The 22,242-nt window shown below is 41.9% G+C and overlaps 1 protein-coding gene across 1 annotated transcript in view; it reads right to left on the bottom strand.

The window, feature by feature from the left end:
- Positions 1 to 21,652, bottom strand: part of ddx6 (DEAD (Asp-Glu-Ala-Asp) box helicase 6) — a 39,604-nt gene extending 17,952 nt beyond the window's left edge. Inside the window, exons 1-4 of the mRNA XM_084329836.1 lie at positions 21,548 to 21,652; positions 19,946 to 20,551; positions 19,414 to 19,477; positions 16,308 to 16,412 (exon numbers count right to left, since the gene is read on the bottom strand). Coding sequence (XP_084185962.1) covers positions 16,308 to 16,412; positions 19,414 to 19,477; positions 19,946 to 20,142 — 366 coding nt within the window. The 5' untranslated portion in view covers positions 20,143 to 20,551; positions 21,548 to 21,652. The remainder of the gene's footprint in view (positions 1 to 16,307; positions 16,413 to 19,413; positions 19,478 to 19,945; positions 20,552 to 21,547) is intronic.
- Between the last annotated feature and the right edge of the window lie 590 nt (positions 21,653 to 22,242).

Below are 22,242 nucleotides of genomic sequence, written 5' to 3'. Positions count from 1 at the left end.
CTTGTTTTTTTAAACTTCCAGGGGGAAAAAATATTCTGCAGGAATCGCTCTTTAGTGGGATACACATAACGGGTTGTCATTTTTCATTTTCAAATAAACGCTAGATTATCGATAGTATATGTATACTTATGCACGCTGAAAAATCGATTATCTTATTTCCTGATCAGCACACACACATATAGATAGGTGAAAAAAACTCTGATTACCCCAAGACTGGTAAAATGTATTACTTACCTCAGATCAGATGTTCTCCAAAAAGATTATTCCAATTCCTGATCGCCATTCCAAATATCGATCACGTTTATTTATCCAACGCTGGGTACTGAAAACACATATTCCATGTTGTTCTGAGGGTGGGATCGTTTATTTTTGGGAAATATATGGAAATCGCTAATAAAAAAATAACTATTAAAAACTAGAGTTTGTCGTTGGCACTCAACGCATGGCACGAAATAACGAGTTTCTCGTGGCTGGCACTCAAAGTGTTAATAAAGCCAATACTGATCAATTAAAATATGCAGTTATTGGCTCAGATTACAATTTGCCGGATCGGGATATCCCTAGGCTATCATATGTGTGAGATTATGATACTTTATTACATGGCGTTTTAACATTCGCCAAAATGCTTGATTGTGATTGGTCAATAGCGCTCGGTTGCCCCCGACAGTGGTCAATTATTTCTCGATAATTCACCGCTATCATGGGCAACGCGCGAATAATGACCGCTGTTAGGGGCAACAGAGCGCTATTGACCAATCACAATCAAGCATTTTGATCGCAGTCACGAAAGCTAAGCATTACCATTATGCACAGCTGCACTACATCAGTGCAATCAAGTCCACACACCTGCCGGCGATGAGAGAGGAGCCACAGAACAACTGCGTCTGCATTTGATCTCGTCTTGTCGATTGTGTAAAATGAATTAGGTATATTGTTAGTAAGTTAGCCATGTAATAAGCGGGATAATGTATAGCTATACTCGGTCATTGTCGCAAAATAATTGACCTTCACTGCGTTTAGAACACCTCGGCTGCGCCTCGGTGTTCCAGAACGCAGTGTCGTCAATTATTTTGCGACAATGACCTCGTAGCTATACATTGCCCTTACCTAGACATGGTGGGCAACGATGTCTTTTCAATCTACCAGTCGATCACAAGGGGACTCTCATCATGAAACGCCCTGGGAGTCTGGGACCAGTATGCACTGCAGGTATCAATCAATCAGATTCAGCCAAGTGCGTAGATTATGGCAAAAAGCACGATCATGATTATTTTGATTGATATCTGGATTATTGGCTCCCTCCTCCCACTCAACAGTAGCTAGTGTAGGCTACCCTCTTATAACAACAAATTATCAGATGGTTAACCTCTTAACACTTTGAGTGCCAACGACGAGAGATCTCGTTTATTTAAATTTTTAGCGATTTCCATTCATATTTCATCAATCTAGCCTCACGTTACCACTGCAAACTCTCTCTGAGCTCCATTGGGAAAATACCGCCCACCATCGTCTCTCCCTGTGGTACTGCACCCCTTTGGATTGCTCCTGCTTCCACATTTTACTTCTCAGGCATGTAACTCGAGCCGATCAGATTCATTGTGGACCATCAGAACTAGAGTTGTTCCGATACCAGTATCGGAAATGCCGCCGATACTGCCTAAAATGCTGGTATCGGTATCGGCGAGTACCCTCTAATGCTGCGCTCCGATACCACGTAATTTATCAACAACACTGCGGTCTGTTGAGTGAGCATTATAAAACAACCGTGTGTTTAACCGACCGTGAATTAAAGTGTCAATGCAGTTTGTCATTTTAACAGCAGATCCTTTCTTAAATGCCATCCTCCCGACAGAGCGGTGTTGACGGGGAGCTCAGATGGGTTCGCTTGGTGGTGTTATTAGCATTGAACAGCTAACCGAAAGCTAGCGTTAAAGGTTTAGCCATAACGTTACCTTGGCTAAAGTTGGGGCTATTCATAATCCAGCAATAATGGCTGCAGACCTGCAAGCAAAGTACAGCAAGTTGGCAAAGGAGTATTCCAACGTAAATCACATTTTCACCAGTAACGTTAGTCTTTCCATCTGCCGGTAGCTCATGCTAGCTAACCTAGCTCACGTTAGCGTCGTCACTGAACCACCTCGCGTACACAATTAATGACATGTTGCAGACAGCCATATCGGTGACAATGTTTAGCTTTTAGTGCCAAATGATAAGAGTCTGAGGCGGAGTCTCAAAAGAGAATGTTGAATATTTATTGTGCAAAAATCACAACAGAGCCTCTACTACTAACTGAACCGGAGCCTTCTGGTAGCAAGTGCAGCAACTAATAATGTCCGTGTGGATCATTGGAGTAGGGTATATCTGCAGTGCTGCAGCCCCACTCATTGATTAATGATACTAATACAAATCTATACAATCACCTGTTGTTGAATAAATACCATTACTTTCTAGTTATTACTAAAAAACAGTATATATAAAACAGTAGCTGTATATAAAAAAAAAATGTAATGTATGCACTGGTATCGGAAAGGAAAAAAATTAGGGGTGCACCGATATGAAAATTGGCCACCGATACCGATACCGATTGTTCAACTAACACAATCGGCCGATACCGATACCGATAATTGTGGCAAAAAATAAGTATTTTTAATTTTTTTTTTAAATTTTTTTTTAAATTTTTTTTTTTTTTTTTTTAATGAAACTACTGTATATTTGTATGTGTGTTTGTATTTGTAGGCCTCTTTACTTACTTAAAAAAGGAAACATCAAGAAATATGTTTATGGTATCACTGATCCCTCTCCCAGTATCGTCTGGCGGCCTGCAGAGGGATACTATTTTCTCAACCAGAGCTTTCAACCAATGCAATGGAACCATTCTGGCGGCCTGCAGCGGGATACTATTCTCTCAACCAGAGCTTTCAACCAATGCAATGGAACCATTTTGATTGACAGTCGATTCGGCCAATTTACGCCACACCGCTAGCACCCACCTCCTGCTTACCACCAAGCGTTTATTCATTTTTCTACTTCGGGGCATGCCGCCATTGATGATCTGCTTGCGAGAATGCGAGTCAAACTCAGAACCACAACAAGCTAATACGTTAGCTGCCCGGCAGTGCCCGCCGACCAGCGCGCTCCACAGGATGGCCAAACGAGACACAATGATTTTACTGCAACAAATGTTATAATAAAACAAAGCCTTTCTATACATTTGTCTGGTTGAAAACTTTATTAACAGATTGCAGAATGTGTAGTTGTGTACGGAATGAGCAACGGAATGTAACCGAGCTATGCACGGCTTGCTTGCTATCTTCGGGTAAATACTATGCTGATGTAATTGAACGTGTAACTAACTATAATAACGTTAATGCCACAAAACGAATGTTTGTGTCATTTTAACAGCAGATACTTTCTTAAATGCCATCCTCCCGACAGAGCGGTGTTGATGGGGAGCTCTGATGGATTCGCTTGGTTGTGTTATTACTATGCATTGAACAGCTAACCGAAAGCTAGGGTTAACTAATGTTAAAGGTTTAGCCATAACGTTACGTTGGCTAAAGTTGGGGCTATTCTTAATCCAGTAATAATGGCTGCAGACCTGCAAGCAAAGTACAGCAAGTTGGCAAAGGAGTATTCCAACGTAAATCACATTTTCACCAGTAACGTTAGTCTTCTGCCTCCCGGCTATGAACGGACTCGGAGTAATGCCTTGCTGCTATGGGTAATAATAATATGCTGATGTTATTGTCCGTGTAACACTAACTATATAACGTTAATGCCACAAAACGAATGCCTTGTTAATCATAAATAGTAACTTTGATGCAGTAGCTTGTGTGTGTGTGGGGGGGACGGCGGGCGTTGTGCAGGTGGGTCGCGAGTGAACTTTTTTTTTTTTTGCCTTTTGACGCTACACAAATGGATGGTTAGTTATCGGCGACTGCTATCGGCACATTTGAGCTTATCGGCCGATAGGCCGATAGCAGTCAACAAGGCACTTATCGGCCGATACCGATACCCGACCGATATATCGGTGCACCCCTAGAAAAAATGGTATCGGAACATCTCTAATCAGAACAGCGTGGAATCGGTGTTTCGACCACCCAGCGTTTGATCAATAAACACGATCGAATTGGAATAATCTTTTTGGAGAACATCTGATCTGAGGTAAGGTATCTATTTTACCAGTCTTAGGATAATCAGAGCTTTTTTCACAGAGATATCAAATTTTTAGCCCGCTTCTATAGCGTGCATAAGTACACATACTATCGATAATCTAGCGTTTATTTGAAAACGATTCATAAATAGGCCGAAAAATGACAGTTGTGTATTCCAGTATATTCCAGTAAAAGGCGATCACAGAATCTTTATATTTTCCTGAAACTTCAAAAAACGAGTTTTTCAAAATGGTATAAAAACGGAAATGAACCGATTAAAAAACAATCAGTTTCGACAATGTTGACTGCAAACAATTCATTGATAAGCGACGGCCATATTATACACAGCCATAAGTTAAGATATAGTTTATGCGTTCGCAAATATGAGAGCTCAATCATTGAAGTGGGCGTTGGCAGGCAACGGGGTTCCGGGGCGCGTGAATATTTTAGGCAACCAACTTGTGTTTAGCGTTTCTCTGATTGGCCACTACGCCCATGTGACCGCGGCAGCGCGAGAGAGCTGCAGCGCGGAAATAGGCTGCAGTACTGGCCAACCCGCGGCAGACATATATAATGTTGAATAAAAGTCCTGCGGTACTAGCCATCAGTCAAGGGAGCACTCGCAAACAGATAACGTTAAACACAGCAGAAGATGGAAAACAGACAGACTAACGGGGAACTGCATCCAACCCTAGTACAACCCTCGAGTCTAAGGCAAGGACACATTTAATTCACAGGTGTATGTTAGTCTATTGGAACTGTATACAGTAGTTAGCTTCTAGTTAGCGTTTTAGCTATATAGCTGCTTGCTAGCTAACGTTAGCCCTGTGTGTGTGTGCTCAAAGCAGCCAGCCCCATGTTAGCTAGGTGTATCTGTTATGATTATAATGTTTCCAAAAACGCACCAGACTATGACGTAAGGTTATATGTTTTATTGCATGCTCAACCAGTGCACAACACACCAACCGAACTGACGATACCACAACACTGACGGTATTTCACAGCCCTGTCGTCCAGCCCACCATGCTGTCTTAAAAGGCACAGTGAACACCGTTGTGATGCCTACCCACCCAGATGCATACACAACATTGACGCGGCTTGACAACCGAGGTTCAAAGTTAACTTGATTGAAAACTTTAACAGATTGCAGAATGGGTACAATACAGTACGGCTCAATAGACAATTGTTAACACATTCTCTGCCACCACTTTGATCATCCTAAACCATTCTCTGCCAGTACTGTAAGTCTATGGAGATGTTCACCTTCTTTGCCGGGCTATAACTTTTTAAATTGTATTGCTAAATTGACATTACTATTAGGGATGCACGATAATTATCGGGCCGATATCAGCAATTATGACGTCATCCCGATAACGTTATTGATAGCTCCGATAATATATAATAAATGTTTTGGTTAAAAGAAATCCGGTGTGGGTGGATTTGGATGAAGGGCGCTTGTTTTTATTATAGCCTCCTCCCGTTTTGCCAGTACTGTGGTAAAACTGATAGCGTGTGGTTTAGGAACAGGGAGTTTTTCACAAATCCAGCGCTCCCTTTCTTGGCTGTGACGTAGTCACGTTACATTCGGAGGCAGACAGTCGATCTGCCAATTACGTCCCACCGCTTGCACCCACCTCTTCTTACCACCAATCAGAAGCTCTCGTTCGTTTATTTACCTCCGGATTGTCAGCCATTACTCTACTCGGAGCTAACGTTAGTTCCCCGCCAGCCACATTGACAAGTACCAGCGCTTATACATTACTGGCAAATGTCTTGTTGCACTTGTGGCAACGAGCGTTGTCAGCATCGACTTTAGTAAAATAGACCCAGACTTTTGAACGTTTCGTTCTGTCCGCCTGGCCATGATGAGAGCAGAGCTGTCTGTACTCGGCGGCAGCAGCAGCACCCGTGTGTGTGTGAGTGAGTGTGTGTGTGTGGGAGGGGAAGAGAGGAGAGAGCACAGCACAGCCCGCTCCTAGCGCAGGCAGAGACACCGAGGCAGGAGAGATATAGACAACGGCCAACAAGATTAGTTTGCGATGTTTAAATTCCTAAAAAAAAAACTCCATAATTTCTCGAGTACCGATAGCAGTACCGATGACGTCGGAGCTTATAAATACTTAAAAAAAAAATTGATAAAATATATATATATATATACACACTTAAAAAAAAATATTATAATACAATAAATATCGGTTATCGGCTTGAGGAGCATAAATTCCGTCGTTTATAATTCCGTGACAGACGTTAAATGATTTATGTAGTATGGGTGATATATAGATCAGAGCAGTTTGTATCGAAAATGATAAAGAAAAACGCTGAAACTCACGGCAGCTTCCTCGTAGCGTTGAGCAATGAGAGTGGAGCAAACAGATCCCAGTTATGTGATGTGGATCGATGCGATCCAGTTCCGGTTTGTATAATACTAATATACGCCCAAATCATGTGGATTATTGAGTTATGGCAAAGATTCATATCCACGGTGTGTGTCTTGAGTCCAGGGACGATAAATGAGTGGCCGGACGGAATAGGGAGACGCACCGGTATCACAAGAGATCCACTTCTGGTTGCAACTCGCCGATCAGCCACCAGGTGGCAGTATTGAAGCGTTGCAGAGTTGTGATGGCTCCCGCAGCATATGACAAGGCTCCGTGAGTGAAATATGAATACCATGACGAAAATATGAAATATGAACTTGAAACACGTCGTATGCCGTTATTGGCAGAATTCGCATGAACTTGAAACCCGTCTCTGGATGCAGACCAGAGAAAGACTTTCGTCTCGTTTACATCAGGGTCCCCCATTTTCAATTCATCATAACATATGACATACACGACATACAGATAGACAGTACTGCTACATCTATACATTTCACATCTATCTATACACTTCACAACATACTTCGGTTTTTTTCTTTCACTGCCCAACCCAGTCCAACCCAGCATCTTTCACTGCCCAGTTCAGCCCAACCCAGTCCAGAATAGATCCCCCTTTCATGTTAATATGTTTTATGCTAATATTGTGAAGAGTAGAGACACTGGGTCTCATTCTCGAACGAAGTTACGACAAAATATTTAGTCTTAGCCAGATTTCGGCCTATTTAAGACATATTAGGGCTGGGAGTGGGAGTCTTCAAATTTTCCTGAGATCTTATTTGAGAGCAGATCTAAGAGTGCTGAGGAGCACACTTAAATATGCTCTCAGCCCACGATCAAATCTCATGATTGATTGACTAATTTAAAATGTTATTATAACTTGACAGACTGTGTTCTCATAGTGATTCCTTCACGTCAACACTACAGGCCTCCTTGGAATTAATTACTTAATCATAATTAAAATAAATATGACAATATTTGTACGATAAGAAATTACGAATTTAATGTCGGAAAAATAAATAATATGGATTCATCTGATCACAGGACAGCTGGATTAACCATATCTGAACCAGCTATTTTGGACAAATAATTACTCAGATATTCAAACACAATTATGCAATTATTGTGAAATGATTGAAAATAATAATAATTTAATGCCTTCTGTGGAATTTGTATTTCTTATTTGTTACACATCTGTTTTAATGATTAATTATATACATTTGAAAGAATACAGGTCAACATGCAATGTATCCCATTGATTGGTATACAATGGGACAGACCTTTGTTTGATTGAAAACTTTATTAACAGATTGCAGAATGGGTACAGTACAGTACAGCTCAATTACATAAGGGGATGCAGACCAGAGAAAGAATTTAGTCTTGTTTACATCAGGGTCCCCCATTTTCAATTCATCATAACATATATGACACACATGACACAGATAGACAGTACTGCTACATCTATATTTATGACATACCAGATTTGCAAATACAGTACTGTTTGCGATACAAAAAGAGTCCAGAAAAGAGAGTACATTTGACGTAGAAACTGTTGGAGGAGGTTGGGTAGGGATGGGTGGGGGATAGACTTACACTGTACTAAGGCTGAGCCCGAACGTTCGAACGTTCGTTCGTTACGTTGACATTCGGACTTTAATTAATAGGTTCGAACGTTCAGTGAAAAAAAAAAAAGCAGGCGCGCGACGTTGAGGCGATGTGAAGCGGCGCGTCCCCCGAGTGCGCTCGGCTCAACCAGTGTGGTCTCTGCCGGGCTGTAGCTGGATACTATTGTCTCAACCAATGCAATAGAACCATTTTGATTGACAGGCGATTCTGCCAATTACGTCACACCGCTTGCACCCGCCTCTGCTGTTACCACCAATCGGCAAGCGTTTTTTTTTTTTTTTTTACTTCCGGCAATACATTTATCTGCTTGCGAGACCGAGAAGCACAACAGAGTGAACAGACTCCGTAGCTCCCCGCCGAGGAAGGATCATTAATGAATAAGAGCCTTTTTCGGCCACGGAGCGCGAGCTTCATGGCGGGAGGTGGTTGCGTTGTAAACAACTCTGGCAGAGGGCGGACAGGCGGCAGGCGTGTTGGGAGCCCGGCGGCACCCCGCCGGTGTCTCTCTGTCGTCCCCCGTTCCGAGGTAGACGGTGGAAGGAGCCGAGGCGCGCGCCTCTCTCCTTCCCGTCGACCAAGAGTGAATACCTGTTATTGAACGTGTAACACTAATGCCACAAAACGAATGCATTTGTTTATCTAGCCCCTTACGTGACTGCGGTGTGCAAGGGCTATTGTTTATCATAAGTAGGAACTTTATGCAGTACTCAGTAGCTTGTTTATTTTCTTCTGAGTGCTTTGTTTAATTACATGTTTACATGAACAGCCACCACTGTAAACAACATGTTTTTTCACCAATAGATTATGCAATGCCGCCCTCCGTAGGATCTATAATACAAAAAAAATAAAAAATTATATATAAAAAAAAAATGTAATACATTTTTTTTTTATTAAAAAATTTACAAAAAACGAACGTTCGAACGTTCGTTCGATAAACCTGGCGAAAGTTCGAACCCTAAAAACAGGGTTCGGGCTCAGCCTTACACTGTACAAGCAAAACTGTACATTGGAATATTGACAAAACGATACTTGGTCATTTACTGTACATTGGAGGGGGTTGATATAGCTATAGACCTGCATTCCTTCGAATATATCATTAATCAATTAAACTTATATTGAAATACACTATATAGCCTATACACCAACACTGAAATGACAGTGGATAAATAAATAAGAACTAAAGCTAATCGGTGGAAATAGACTGCATTAATATTCCATAACAAGTCTTGTGTGCGCCTACGAATGAACAGTAGCCTATAGGCTTATGGAATAATAAGCCATACTGTGTTCATTCATTACGCCCGCCGTAGGCTATATATATTATTATGTCATTCATTCATTCATTCATATACAGTACTGCGCGCGCGTGTGTGTCTGTGTGTGCGCGCGCGCTGCGGCAAGTGTGTACCGCAAGCTGTATATGATGCCAATACATTAATCTAATCTAGTTTTGATGGGCGCAAGCGTGATTACGAAACCTAGCCGCATTTCTCGGAGACGCTCTCCGATTGGCACTGACTGACGCTAGGTTTCGTAATCACGCGGCTCGTAAAGCACTTCCGCCATTCCATTTCACACAGCTGCGTCACTAGTTGCCTTATAAGGAACTATGGAGGCAGTGTTTTGTATGCAAATGAGCTGAACGGGAACGCGCTTTGGAGTTTACGACAGAATGCCATTCTCCAAGCCGATATCAGATCATATAATTTCTGCAACCATTTCAGCCACTTAAGACATATCTCCAGCACGTTCAGGACTCAGAGTGTACTTGTCATAGATTATGTCTCAGTGGTTCCAAGATAAGTCTTCCAGAATATATCTTTGGAAAATTTTCGGGAATGAGACCCACTGTTATTAATGTTTTATGCTAATAAATATTTTAAAGAGTAGAGACAGTGTGATTATTACTATGATTGAAAATCAATTTAGACGAAGACATACAAAGAAGTAATTATCACAATTAGCGATGGTAAAAAAATCTGTTTGGCTGGTAAAAAAAATCAGCTATTCGCCAGTTGGCTGGTAAGCCAAAAAGTTAGTTTCCTCTCGTGGTTACAGAGGTTGGAACACACTGAAATAAGTTTTCATTTTCATCCGAATTATTTAGCAAACAGATGTCTGCAGATCCATCTACTCTATAGTCATTAGCTGAAGACACTGCTGGGGCCATAGCCTGAAGTCTTACCTAGAACTAAGGCTGAGCCCGAACGTTCGAACGTTCGTTCGTTACGCTGGCATTCGGATTTTAATTAATGGGTTTGAACGTTCGCAAAAAAAAAAGGGGGGAGGCGCGCGGGGTCGAGGTGAGGAGGCGCTGTTTAGAATAGAATAGTCTATTGGGTGAGTGCGGCTGGCTTTCGTGTGACATCACGTCCGGGAGCGGGAGAGTCAACCAGGAAATTCAAATGACTGCAGTGCTAATGGTTGTCGAAAATCTATAATAATCACAGATACATTCAGTCAATAGAATACTGGATCTAACAAAATGGATTTATGGATTGGATACACATTTATGGAAATTTCAAGCCCGCCAGACCAGAAAGCTTCAGTTATTCCAATTCATACGGCGATGTTCTACCGGGCCGGGGCCTAACAAAAATAATGGTTGGTTTCAGGTTGCCGACCGACCCTGCCGATTTAGGTGCGACCCAATATATTTTATGAGTTTTAAAAAAAATATATATATTAAAAAAAAAAAAAAAAAAAATCCGATTTTTTTTTTTTTTTTCTTTTTTAAGAATAAAGTTTCATAGAAATCTTAGTCAAACATTTAGTATTATGGATATTAAACATGCTGGCAGAGTACATGCATCCATGTTGTTGTGAACATTTTAATTAAATAAAGAAATTCCCTATCCATAGTCGCCGTGGGAAAGAATAAAATAAAAAAATAAAATAAATTCCCTACCTACCCATGGCCAAACTGACAACCAACCTGAAACCAACTATTATTTTTGTTAGGCCCGGGGACAAAAAGTGAGTGCGTTATTGATATTATGTTTGACTGCTGTCTTTTCCCTTTATTTTCTTCTGAGTGCTTTGTTTAATTACATGTACAACAGCCACCACTGTAAAAAAAAAATTTCACCGATAGACTATGCAATGCCGCCCTCTGTAGGATCTATAATAATACAATTAATTAATAAAAAAAACGAACGTTCGAACACCCGTCCGAAAAACCCTGGCGAATGTTCGAACCCTAAAAACAGGGTTCGGGGACAGCCTTACCTAGAACATGTCCAAAGTCGATAACAATATGACAAAAAAATTGTGTTTTACACATCTTTAGGTAATGGTTGGTATGTTTAAGTGATTTTCCAAAAAGGAGTGAGAGGAGTCAACACTACCTCCGTAACCTCTCCCCCTCCCCCACTAATCTCTTGTCAGTGTCACATACACCATCCCCACCCTACACATACAAACCCTCAACCCCCATAGGAGCAACAACAACAGAGAGACGCACGTTCATTATCTTGCGTACGGTACGATTTTACCGCTTCTCGTCTCAGAAAAACTACTCAAGTAAGATGCCACTCTTCAGAATTTCAATGGTGAATCATTTTTGGCGTCAGTGGTGATTTGTCCGGTCATTGAGAGGCGAAACCGGAGGTGGTCACTATTTTTTTACTGATGCTCGTTGGCTGTTTGGTCTTATAACCAGAGATTGGAAGCACGGTCAAACGGCCATTTTAGCTTTCAACCCACAGCGTGACGCCGACAGGCGGCTGTAAATGTGTTGAGACATGTGGCGGCGCAGGCAATATTGGAGGACCAATCAAAGCCACTTTCCAGAGCTCACGTTACAAAGGTACTTGTCTGCGGCATCCATAGGCACAGATGTTTTTTTTTTTTTTAAGTTCGTGCTTTTTTGGTATGTCTGGATTTGTCATTGAAAAGCATACATCTAAATTGATTTAATTTATGGTAGAAATGGCCAAAAATACCCGTATTCGTTAGGATATTCTGCCAAGTGTTTCCTTATTTTCAGTTTCTGCCAACAATATTAATTTTGGTGCATCCCTAATGGGTAGGTCTAGGTCATCTATAGGACAGGACGCCAAGAGACGGCGACCTACCATTCTACAAATAATTAAGGATATTATTTTGTCATCATATTGAGCATGAACGCAATGGACATTCCATTCTAACCCAAAGCCTACAAATGAGGCTGTCTGTGTGCTCTTGGAGGAGAGGGAAGGTAGCCACCCGTCCGATATAATATGCAAATATTGTTTCCTTTGAGTCAACACAGAGCGCCATTTGTTCTGTAGAATAACAGTAATGGGCTGCATACAGACGAGGCGTCTTGATAACATGGAAAAAAGCTAGAATAACGCAGCCACTCGCCATTTCTGCCAAGCTTACCCCTCTCTCTCCATCTCTCTCTCTGAAGCACTGTGTTGTTCTTTATGCAGGAATTATAACTACTTTAACATAAATTGTTACTAGAGAGTAAAGGGTTGCACAAAATAAGAGGCATCTCTCTCCATCTGTGCCTTTCTGCTCTGCTGTGTGCGTCTCTTGTTGGCTGTTGCGGAACTGCGTGCAGGGACATTTACAAATGGTCTCTTCCTTCAAGTCACAAGGAATATCCGTGGCAAGGCAGTGAGAGATCTCTTGACTTGATCATTTGTAGGCATAAAAGTTTAATTGTAATGCGTGTCAATTTTTTTTTGTATGTCTCGTAGGAGGAGTGTGTGACATGAAAAAACACAACACTCTTCTGTAGAAAGTAATTCTAGCACTCATCCCCCTATTAGACAACACCTGGATCTGACATGTCATGAGACTGTCAAATGTTTTTAATCAATGTTTGGATGGTGTGTATGTCAGGTGTGTTCTATGGCTGTGCTATTATTTTGCCATTATTGCTCTGATGTCCACTGGCTGAGCAGAGGGAAATTTCTCAGCTAGATTTTTGTTTCTGAAACAAGAGAATCAGAATATATACAATATTTTATGTTTCATGACAATGCATGACTTCCTAAATGTCAAATAAACATCTTAATCACTGAGAATCTGTCTTAGTTTCCTTAATCTTTTTTTTTTATCCACTTTTTCAATTTTTTCTCTTATCCCAATTCCGCTGTTCCAATTCTCCCCTCCCCTGTCTTGAACGTTGCTCGCATATGCCCCCCACTGGCCGGTTGTAGGGAGGATAGAAGCCTTGCATCACATGTCCCCTCCGATACATGTCACATCCGATACATGTCACATCTTTTCACCTGCCAGCGTGGACTCTCATTGGCGAAGTGCAACGTGTGAGAGGCTCACACTACCACCTCCATTTCCTGTCTCTGCTGTGCAGGCGTCCCCAACCGACCTGTAGGAGTCGCTGTCCACAACGTCCAGATGACCACCCATCGACTTCCACTAGGGATGGGTACCTTTCACATTTGAACCGATACCGGTACCTGTGAATCGATACCGGTACCCAACGGTACCTTTTTTCGGTACTTTAGTCTCAAGAAATTTTATTTACCTACCTCAGTCGTAAAAAAAAAATCCAAACTTCAAATAACTACAATTGCGACAGTTTTCGGCTTGTCATTGCTCCGACTGCTTTGTTGTTGAATCAAGTAAAATCCTAGGTAAGCATATATTGTGCGTGTGATAGTTGACACGAAAAGAAAAAAAGTTAAAAAATTAAAAATTAAGTTTAAAAAAATAAAAAAATATTTTTTTTCGGTTTCTCACTTGATTCGATACTCGGTAGTACCGACGTGTTTCGGTTCGGTACCTCAAAAGTACCGAATTAGGTACCCATCCCTAACTTCCACCCGCTAACTCTGCCAATTGAGTTAGTATGAGGGCTGGCCCAAGCCGGAGGCAACGCCGACAGCCGGAGTCGAATGTGGTGTCTCTTGCGTTGGTGACGAGCGCAATGTCCGCTGCGCCACTCAAGTTTCCTTAATCTTGAATTTTAAAACTAAGTAGCCACAATTTCATGTGTTGAATATTTAGCATTTGGCTAAAACAATGGGGTCTAATAAATAAGTGGAGTAAGTGGCATCAGTATTTTAACACTTTGGATGCCAACAACGCTATAAGTAGTTAGTTCATGCCGCCAGTTGAGTGCCGCCAACGACATATAGTTTGTTTGTCGTATTTTTATTTATTGGCGATTTGAATTCATATTTCATCAATCGAGCCTTGCAGAGTCTCTGAGCTCAATTGGGAAGATACCGCCCCCTATCGTCTCTCCCTGTGTAACTGCACCCCATTCGTTAAAACTGATGAAGGGGAGGGGGGGGGGGGGGGGGGGGGGGGGGGGGCAGTTTACTCATTTTACTTTTCCGTCAAGCCAACTGAAGAGACCCAAGTTGATCGCCGGCCCGGAAAACGCGTGGAATATATATTTACAGTACTCAACGCTGAATCAATAAAAGCGATCGATATTTGGAATGGCGATCAGGAATTGGAATAATCTTTTTGGATAACATCTGATCTGAGGTAAGGAATCTATTTTACCAGTCTTAGGATAATCAGAGCTTTTTTCACAGATATATCAACGTGTCCCATATGTGTGTGTGTGTGCACAGTACTGCACACTGATCAGGAAATGAGAATAGATATTTCAGCCCGCTTCTATAGCGTGCATAAGTACACATATACTATCGATAATCTAGCGTTTATTTGAAAACCATTCATAAATAGGCCGAAAAATGACAACTTTGTGTATGCCAGAATATTCCAGTAAATGCTGTTCATTAACCCATTCTCTGCCGGAGCTTATATCCATCCTTGTAGCCTCTCTGCCAGCGCTATTTGTCTATGGGGATGTTCACCTTCTTTGCAGGGCTATAACTTTTTAAATTGTATTGCTAAATTGACATTACTATGGCCCATTCAACATCAATTATCTATCGTTCAGGATGTAGGAACGTTTTACTTTTTCATTCACACATTCATACTAAAATACTGTCGTTTTCTGCTGTATTTCATAGAACGTGAGATATAGCCATAAATGCATATATTAGATGATCAAATGCAGTTTGATACCGATCAACGTTATATTAAAAATGTCAACTGTACATGGACCTAAACGTCATGACTGGTCATCTGCGGGTGACCGGGGGGGGGGGGGGGGTTGTTTATAATTCAATGGCCGACGTTAAATGATTCATGTAGTATGGGTGATATTGATCAGAGCAGTTTGTATCGAAAACCGTTGGGCGATCACACTGGAGCAAAAAGATCGCTATTATGGGATGTTGATTGATGCGATCCATTTCCGGTTTGTATATTACTAATACACGTCCAAAACATGTTGATTATTGAGTTATGGCAAAGACTCATATCGACAGTGTCTGTATGGAGTCCTGGGACGCTAAGCGAGTGGCCGGACGAAAATAGGGGACGGACCAAGCACTTCCGGCCACTTCCGGTTTGGCAACTCGTTGATCGGCCACGAGGTGGCGGCAGGCATGCGTTCTTCATGGGACGGGGGTGCACTACGTGCAAGCCCAGATAAGTACTCGCTATTTGCATATCAATAGCGCCGGTCGTCAGGTGTGTTAAATACGTTCTCAGATACATTCACACCTAACTTGTTGTGAATGACATGTGTTACATTCCATTCGTAGAGGCAATTAGGCACCGTCTGTAGTCTGTGCTCAAGCGAGGGAACATTTATGCACATTCGCGGGAGCGCGCGTGCACGTGGCGCCATTAGGTGCGTGCAATCCCAGTTGATTTCAGGAACGCACCACTGGGTGGCGGTATTGAAGCGTTGCAGAGTTGTGATGGCCCAGACAGCATCACCCAAGACTCCGTGAGTGACATATGAATACCATGACGAAAATATGAAATATTTATCTCAAAGACGCATTACGGCGTCATTGGCAGATTACGCATGGCGGAGAATGACGCGTTAACACGTCATCGGCGGAGAAAGGGTTAAGTAGATGAGTATTTTTGGTTGATGAACAACAGATGAAATGGACAGTTGCCGACTCCAATAAGATATGACAGCTAAACATGAGATGCTTAACTTCCTGCTTGCCAATGTTAACCTATTTGAGGTGTCGCCTGCTCTATCGCAAACCAAACTCCATGACGACTCAGTCGACTCGTCTCTGGTCAGTCATGACAACTAAGTGCGTAACATCACATCTTATTTTTACTGGCGCCTCCATGTGACTGAACGTACCTGTATTGGGGATGGTTTTTCCCAGCCCATCTCAAAGATCCCCATGAGAAGCTCCCTCTTTAGGCAGTAATCTTCAAACTCGTTGCCTTTAGTCGAAGTAACATCCTGGAATAACCCATGAATCAAAAAGGAAACAAATTGAGAATCCGTTTCCAACATACATCTTACAAGCTTGATTGAGAAAATTCTACTGATGAAATAGTGTTTTGTTTTTTTTTAGGCTAGGTGGACAGATGTCTAACTAGGATGTAATTTGCGATAAACTGCTACCAATTTGGCTGCAGGAAAAAACCCATTCCTCCCCTTTATTGCTGCCTTGGTGTGTGTGCTTCAACACAATAGCCATTATTTCTATCAGGGCTCTACAGTGCGACCATATTGCTTGCATATGCCCCTAAAAATATGTGTGTGCGAACCTCAAAAATCTATTACGCGCACGGTGTGCGAACTGCTGATGACAGCCTAAGTCGTACTTTTTATTTCTCCGCTGAGAATCGTTAAAAAACTACAAGTCCCACATTGCACTCAAGCCAACGGTCCAATCACAGTAGAGTGAAGTGACTGGTTTCATGGGAAATAAAGCAAATTACCAATCGGAAGCTCTCATTTTGCTTGTTTACTTCCTGAAACTCCACCATTGCGATCAGGGCTCTCGTTTTCCGAGACACTAACTTATTATAGTCTCTCTCTTACCAATAGCAATAGATTTTAGAACACCTAGATTTATCGATAGCAATAGTAATATAACGTTAATGCAACAAAACGAATGCCTTGCTTTGTTAATCATAACGTTGATGCAGTAGCGTATGTCGGTGTGTTGGCTGTAACGGACATGACAATAACATAACGTGTACACATTAAAATTGCGATAATCTATTCTAACATTTTCAAATCGATGCAGTTGAATTTCCCCCTTAGGATCGATGCTTTGTTACACCCCTACACCAAAGTCACTGGCCCACTGTGTATCTGTGTGTATAATAACTTGGCTAGCGTTAACAGCAGAGATGGGCAATAGGGTCCAGCTGCAGTGCCGGACGGCCAGAGTGCAAGCGGTGTGATGCAATAGACCTATCTCAAACCCTGCCCCTTTTCTTGATCCTCCAATCACAGCTGTCGCTTACCAAGGACGTCCGAGGTAAGCGACAGCTGTGATTGGAGGATCAAGAAAAGAGGGCAGGGTTTGAGATAGGTCCATTGGCAGACTCAACGTCAATCAATGGTCTACCTGACACGCAAACTCATAAACAATGTTTCTGTACTGGAGGTGTACAGTATTTCAATAGGCAACCCTGAAAGGATTATTTTTCTAGAAGAGCAACACAGCCAAAACATAAGCATTGTATGCATAAAAGGGGCAAAAGCTAAAGTTAAGTGACTGAACCTTTTGTAGCAGTACAGGGCTCTACGCTAACCTTTTTCACTAGGGGCACAGGTGCTCCTAAATGAAACAATTTAGGAGCACACAAAGAAATTTAGGAGCACCCAAAAATATTTAGGAGCACAGTGAAAATATGTCAAGTAACGGAGTTTTTTTTATATTTGTACCGTGCGTGCATGTGCAAACGGGAACGGGACACATCTGTGCAATAGCACATACCACCAAAGTCACTGGCCCACTGTGTGCGTATCACCTGCGTGTGCAAACGGAAATGGGACACAGACATTTGAACTATTAATTAAGTGATTAATGCCTACTATGGCAAAGTTGTAGCCAACAACTAGGCCTAATAAGAAAGGCAGTGACATTGAACAAAAGGAGACACTGGCTTTACAACCAGGGCCATCAGTAGAGGGGGGAGCTAGTGTTGCTCTTTTAGAAAAATAATCCTTTCAGGGTTGCCTATTGAAATACTGTATACCTCCAGTACAGTAGTTTGCGTGTCAGGTAGACCATTGATTGACAGTCGATTCTGCCAATTACGACGTCACACCGTTGCACTCTGGCCGTCCGGCGCTGCAGCTGGACCCTATTGCCACACCGCTTGCACTCTGGCCGTCCGGCGCTACAGCTGGACCCATTGCCCACCTCTGCGGTTGATAACGCTAGCCAAGTTAGCTGTACACACATACAGTGGGCCAGTTGTAGGGGTGTAACAATGCATCGCAATGCATCGATCCTACTTTGCAATATTTACAAAACATGACATTGTTTTCTAACTCTAGCCATGGGGAAATGTTTAGCCAATTCACGTTAAATTTGTATGTCTTCCCTCCGGCTCCAGTGGGTGTAGCTTCGCTAGCTACAGTGGCTACATTGGGTGTAGCTTCGTTAGCTACAGTGGGTACACATTGGCCATGCTGGCTAGCGTCAGTATCTTGGTTAACGTTAACCATCACCTCTAACATGAGCTGCCTCGCCTGACTTCTCATTCTCCGGTATCTTTCGCGCAAAATAAAAATGAATTACATGGCTGTAAGTATTGTCTGACTCAGACAGACGCTGATCATTACTTTTAGTTTCCAGTCGCGTGACCACAGGAACTCTACTGTGATTGGAACATTTATGCGGCTGTGAACTGTGGGACTTGTAGTTTCTTAACGATTCTCGCAGCGGAGAAAAAAAAGGACGAATGAGGAGGCTGTACTCTGCACTCGCCGGCCCCACTCGCACACCGTGCGAGTACTTGATTTTGCATGTTCGCACGCACATATTTTTAGGGGCATATGCGAGCAATATGGTCGCACTGTAGAGCCCTGCAGTAGTTTGATTTGATAGGGACAGCACATGTTAATGAACATAAAGTACAAAATACTAAATGTAAACATGCAGGGTTGTAGCAAGACCTAATTTACACACATGCACGCACAGTACAAATATACATTTATTTTTGAAAAAAAAAAAAAAAAAATTCACTGTGCTCCTAAATATTTCTGGGTGCTCCTAAATTTTCTCATTTAGGAGCACATGTGCTCCTTGGGAAAAAGGTTAGCATAGAGCCCTGTCTATGCAATTAGTCAAGCACTAGGCAAATCACACCAAAACTATCCAGAAGGATAGATAGCACTCTGGGTAAGGGGGGAAATAAGACTTCCTCAGATTTTTTAAATACATCCTATTAGGTGGATTGATTCCTCATTTAGCTAGGACATACTATGCACTTACCGAAGTCTTCATCCTCATGTCCTTTGGGGGAAGTTTCAAATTTTTCTTCCAGTCATCTCCAGGCCTATGCAGGACAAATCATGATCAACAATAGAGCTCTGTGGTGTCAACTCTCTGGGTCATTCACAACAATTGCACTATGCAACATCAGAAACCCACAGTTCATAAAGCAGTTGTACACAGTACACTATATATAATTCACATTGACCACTGGTTATTAGGGTTTCTTTCAATCCAACTAAAATCATTTTAAAAACACAATTTCGTGGTTTCAACAAGCACAAAAAATGTCTGCTTTGCAATCTTGGGAAAGCTGTGGGCTTCAGTGTTAAAATTATTGTGATACTTATTTTAGTCAGATGCTAAGGCCATAAAGAAAATACTGTAACTTGGGGAGTGTCAGCCAAAATGCTACACGATCAAATTATTTCTCTTCAACAGACAAAGGTAAAACAGTCATATTTGGTGTAGATGATGCATAGAAAATGGAAGCACAGTGTTCAACCTCTTTGATTCTGGATAAAGAACTTACTTGATGACAGTGTTAGCTGTGGGAGCTGGCTGGGAGCTACCATTGTTGATGGTGCTGGAGCCTTTCATCTGGCTTGGTTGCTGTTGTTGGGGGCCTCCTCCACCTGGTCCTCCAGTGGGCTTTACTGAACCTCTAAGTTGTCCATTCTGGTTGGACAAGCCCAGAATCATTGGGATCTCTGTTCTGGCGGTACTCATATCTACTCAGTTTTCAATTTCAATAGCTCTGTGTGACTTATCCAGTGTCTGGAAAAGCGAGTCCACTCCTCCGAGACAACGTGAGCCTTGAGGATTGTCCTTCCTTCGTCGATAATTGTCCAATGGCAATGTTTTCAAATAATTGTCTTTATAGGTTCCTCAATAAAACTGTTCTTTGTGAAACATCTCATGAAGTTTTGAGATACAAATTATGTTTTTTCCCCCCTTTGCAAGCTAAAGAAAGGGGCTGAGCTACATGTATTCCTTTAGCAACCGTGGGCTTAGCATTCAGCTCACTTCGATAACGTTGGCTGAGCTTAGCTGGCTACCAAGTACTGGCCAATTGTTTAGCAAGCCATGTTGTTTAGTAGTAGAGCAGGCTCGTCCTTTCTCTCAGGTTGTGCCAAACCTGAAAGACATGGGAAATTGTGTTAGAACAGAAGCCTCTATTTTTCCTGTACCTCAGATCACCTGTCCAAGTTGTCAAATGACAAAAGCAAATATGTGATGTAATGATCTGTATATGTTTTGTTGTCTAAATAAATACCTACCTACCCACTGACTAAAGCTTATGTCCAGCGACTAGGGACTATGAGGGCCTTATTTATATTTGTTGGCAGAACATGTAACGTTAGCCTAATGTGGTACTTTAACCAGTTGACATTTCCCTGTATAGTTGGTTGGCTAGCCAACTAAAACCAACATTGTCAGAGAAGCTAACTAAACAAACAACGTCAGAAGCCAGAAGTGAAGTGTTATCTATAGCGACGTCGCTCGAAACGACATTCATTTGGCCCCTCTTCAGAAACTCAAAACGCACTGCTAACTTAGCAAAACGTCACCAAACTAGGCCCGACCTAACGTTATAGTCAAGTTAGCTTACGAATGCGATTTTTTGTTCATGTCTCGTTTAACTGATTGATGTAAAGTAACGCCAGCCTACTTGAGTTGTCCATTTACAACAAGACAATTGGTCCGAGGCTGCATTCGCAGGCTAAGATAATATTAGCAGCACTAGCGCAGCTAACAGGTTAGCAACGCAACCCGCAGCAAATATAACAACGTCAACAGCCAGCTGGCTGGCTAACCCACGTTAATGTCGACACGACAATCCAACTGATATGGTCTTGACCGAATGAGTTATTATCTATGCTATCCATTTAATAACTTACTTGTGCGCGTTATCAACAATTCCGTTAAAAAATATTATTGACGTTAACGTCAGCTAGCTAACCGCTAGTTACTGTGTTAGCTCGCTCGCTAAAACTCGACACCATCCGCTAAATCGACATTGCAGTGTTTTCCTGTTTAACGTTCTCCTGCGACTACGGCTAGCTTGCTAGTTAACGCTAACTAATCAGAAAAAAGCAGCCTGTAACGTTAGATATGAAACAAGAGCATTTACCTCGAATGGCTGAACGAATTGTTTCAATGTATGACGTTTGTACTGTGGGAGCAATATTTTCGCTGACTACGAAGGGCTCTGTCGGACTAAACCGAACGCTCAAGATGGCTTCCACTCATATTTGAACCCTCCCACGTCGAGCTAAACACAGTTAATCAGCTGCTTTCACAATTCAAGGAATTAACTATTTTTTTTTTAATCTTTTTTTAACTCCAATGTTTCAGTCAAGTCAGCGAAGGGGGAAACAAAATACGTATAAATGAAGTTGTCACTTTGAATAATTGAAAACATTTATAGGTGAATAGGTGACACTTATGATGAATTGAAAATGGGGGGACCCTGATGTAAACAAGACGAAAGTCTTTCCCTGGTCTGCATCCCCTTAACAGTTGTATGTATTGAGCTGTACTGTACCCATTCTGCAATATATTAATACAGTTTTCAATCAATCAATATTTATGCTTTCTCATACCTTCAGTTAATATGTCAACGTTCCCTATTTTGGTGGGATATGTAGACTAGGCGTGTACCTTTTGGCCAATCAATATTCCCTTTGTAATGCCAAGATGCTGTCATATCACCATGCTCACACCTGTTCCTGAATAATTCTGTCCCTGAAATCAAATAGACTATTTCATATTTGTCCTGGGCTCCTAGTTTTAGAGCAGGGTCTAGGGCTAGGCTAAGTCTGATCT

The sequence above is a fragment of the Notolepis coatsorum genome (assembly GCF_963971535.1).
Source record: "Notolepis coatsorum genome assembly, chromosome: 1".
NCBI lineage: Eukaryota > Metazoa > Chordata > Actinopteri > Aulopiformes > Paralepididae > Notolepis > Notolepis coatsorum.
The sequence above is the reverse complement of the archived record's forward strand: the minus strand, read 5'-3'. Positions and strand labels throughout refer to the sequence as shown.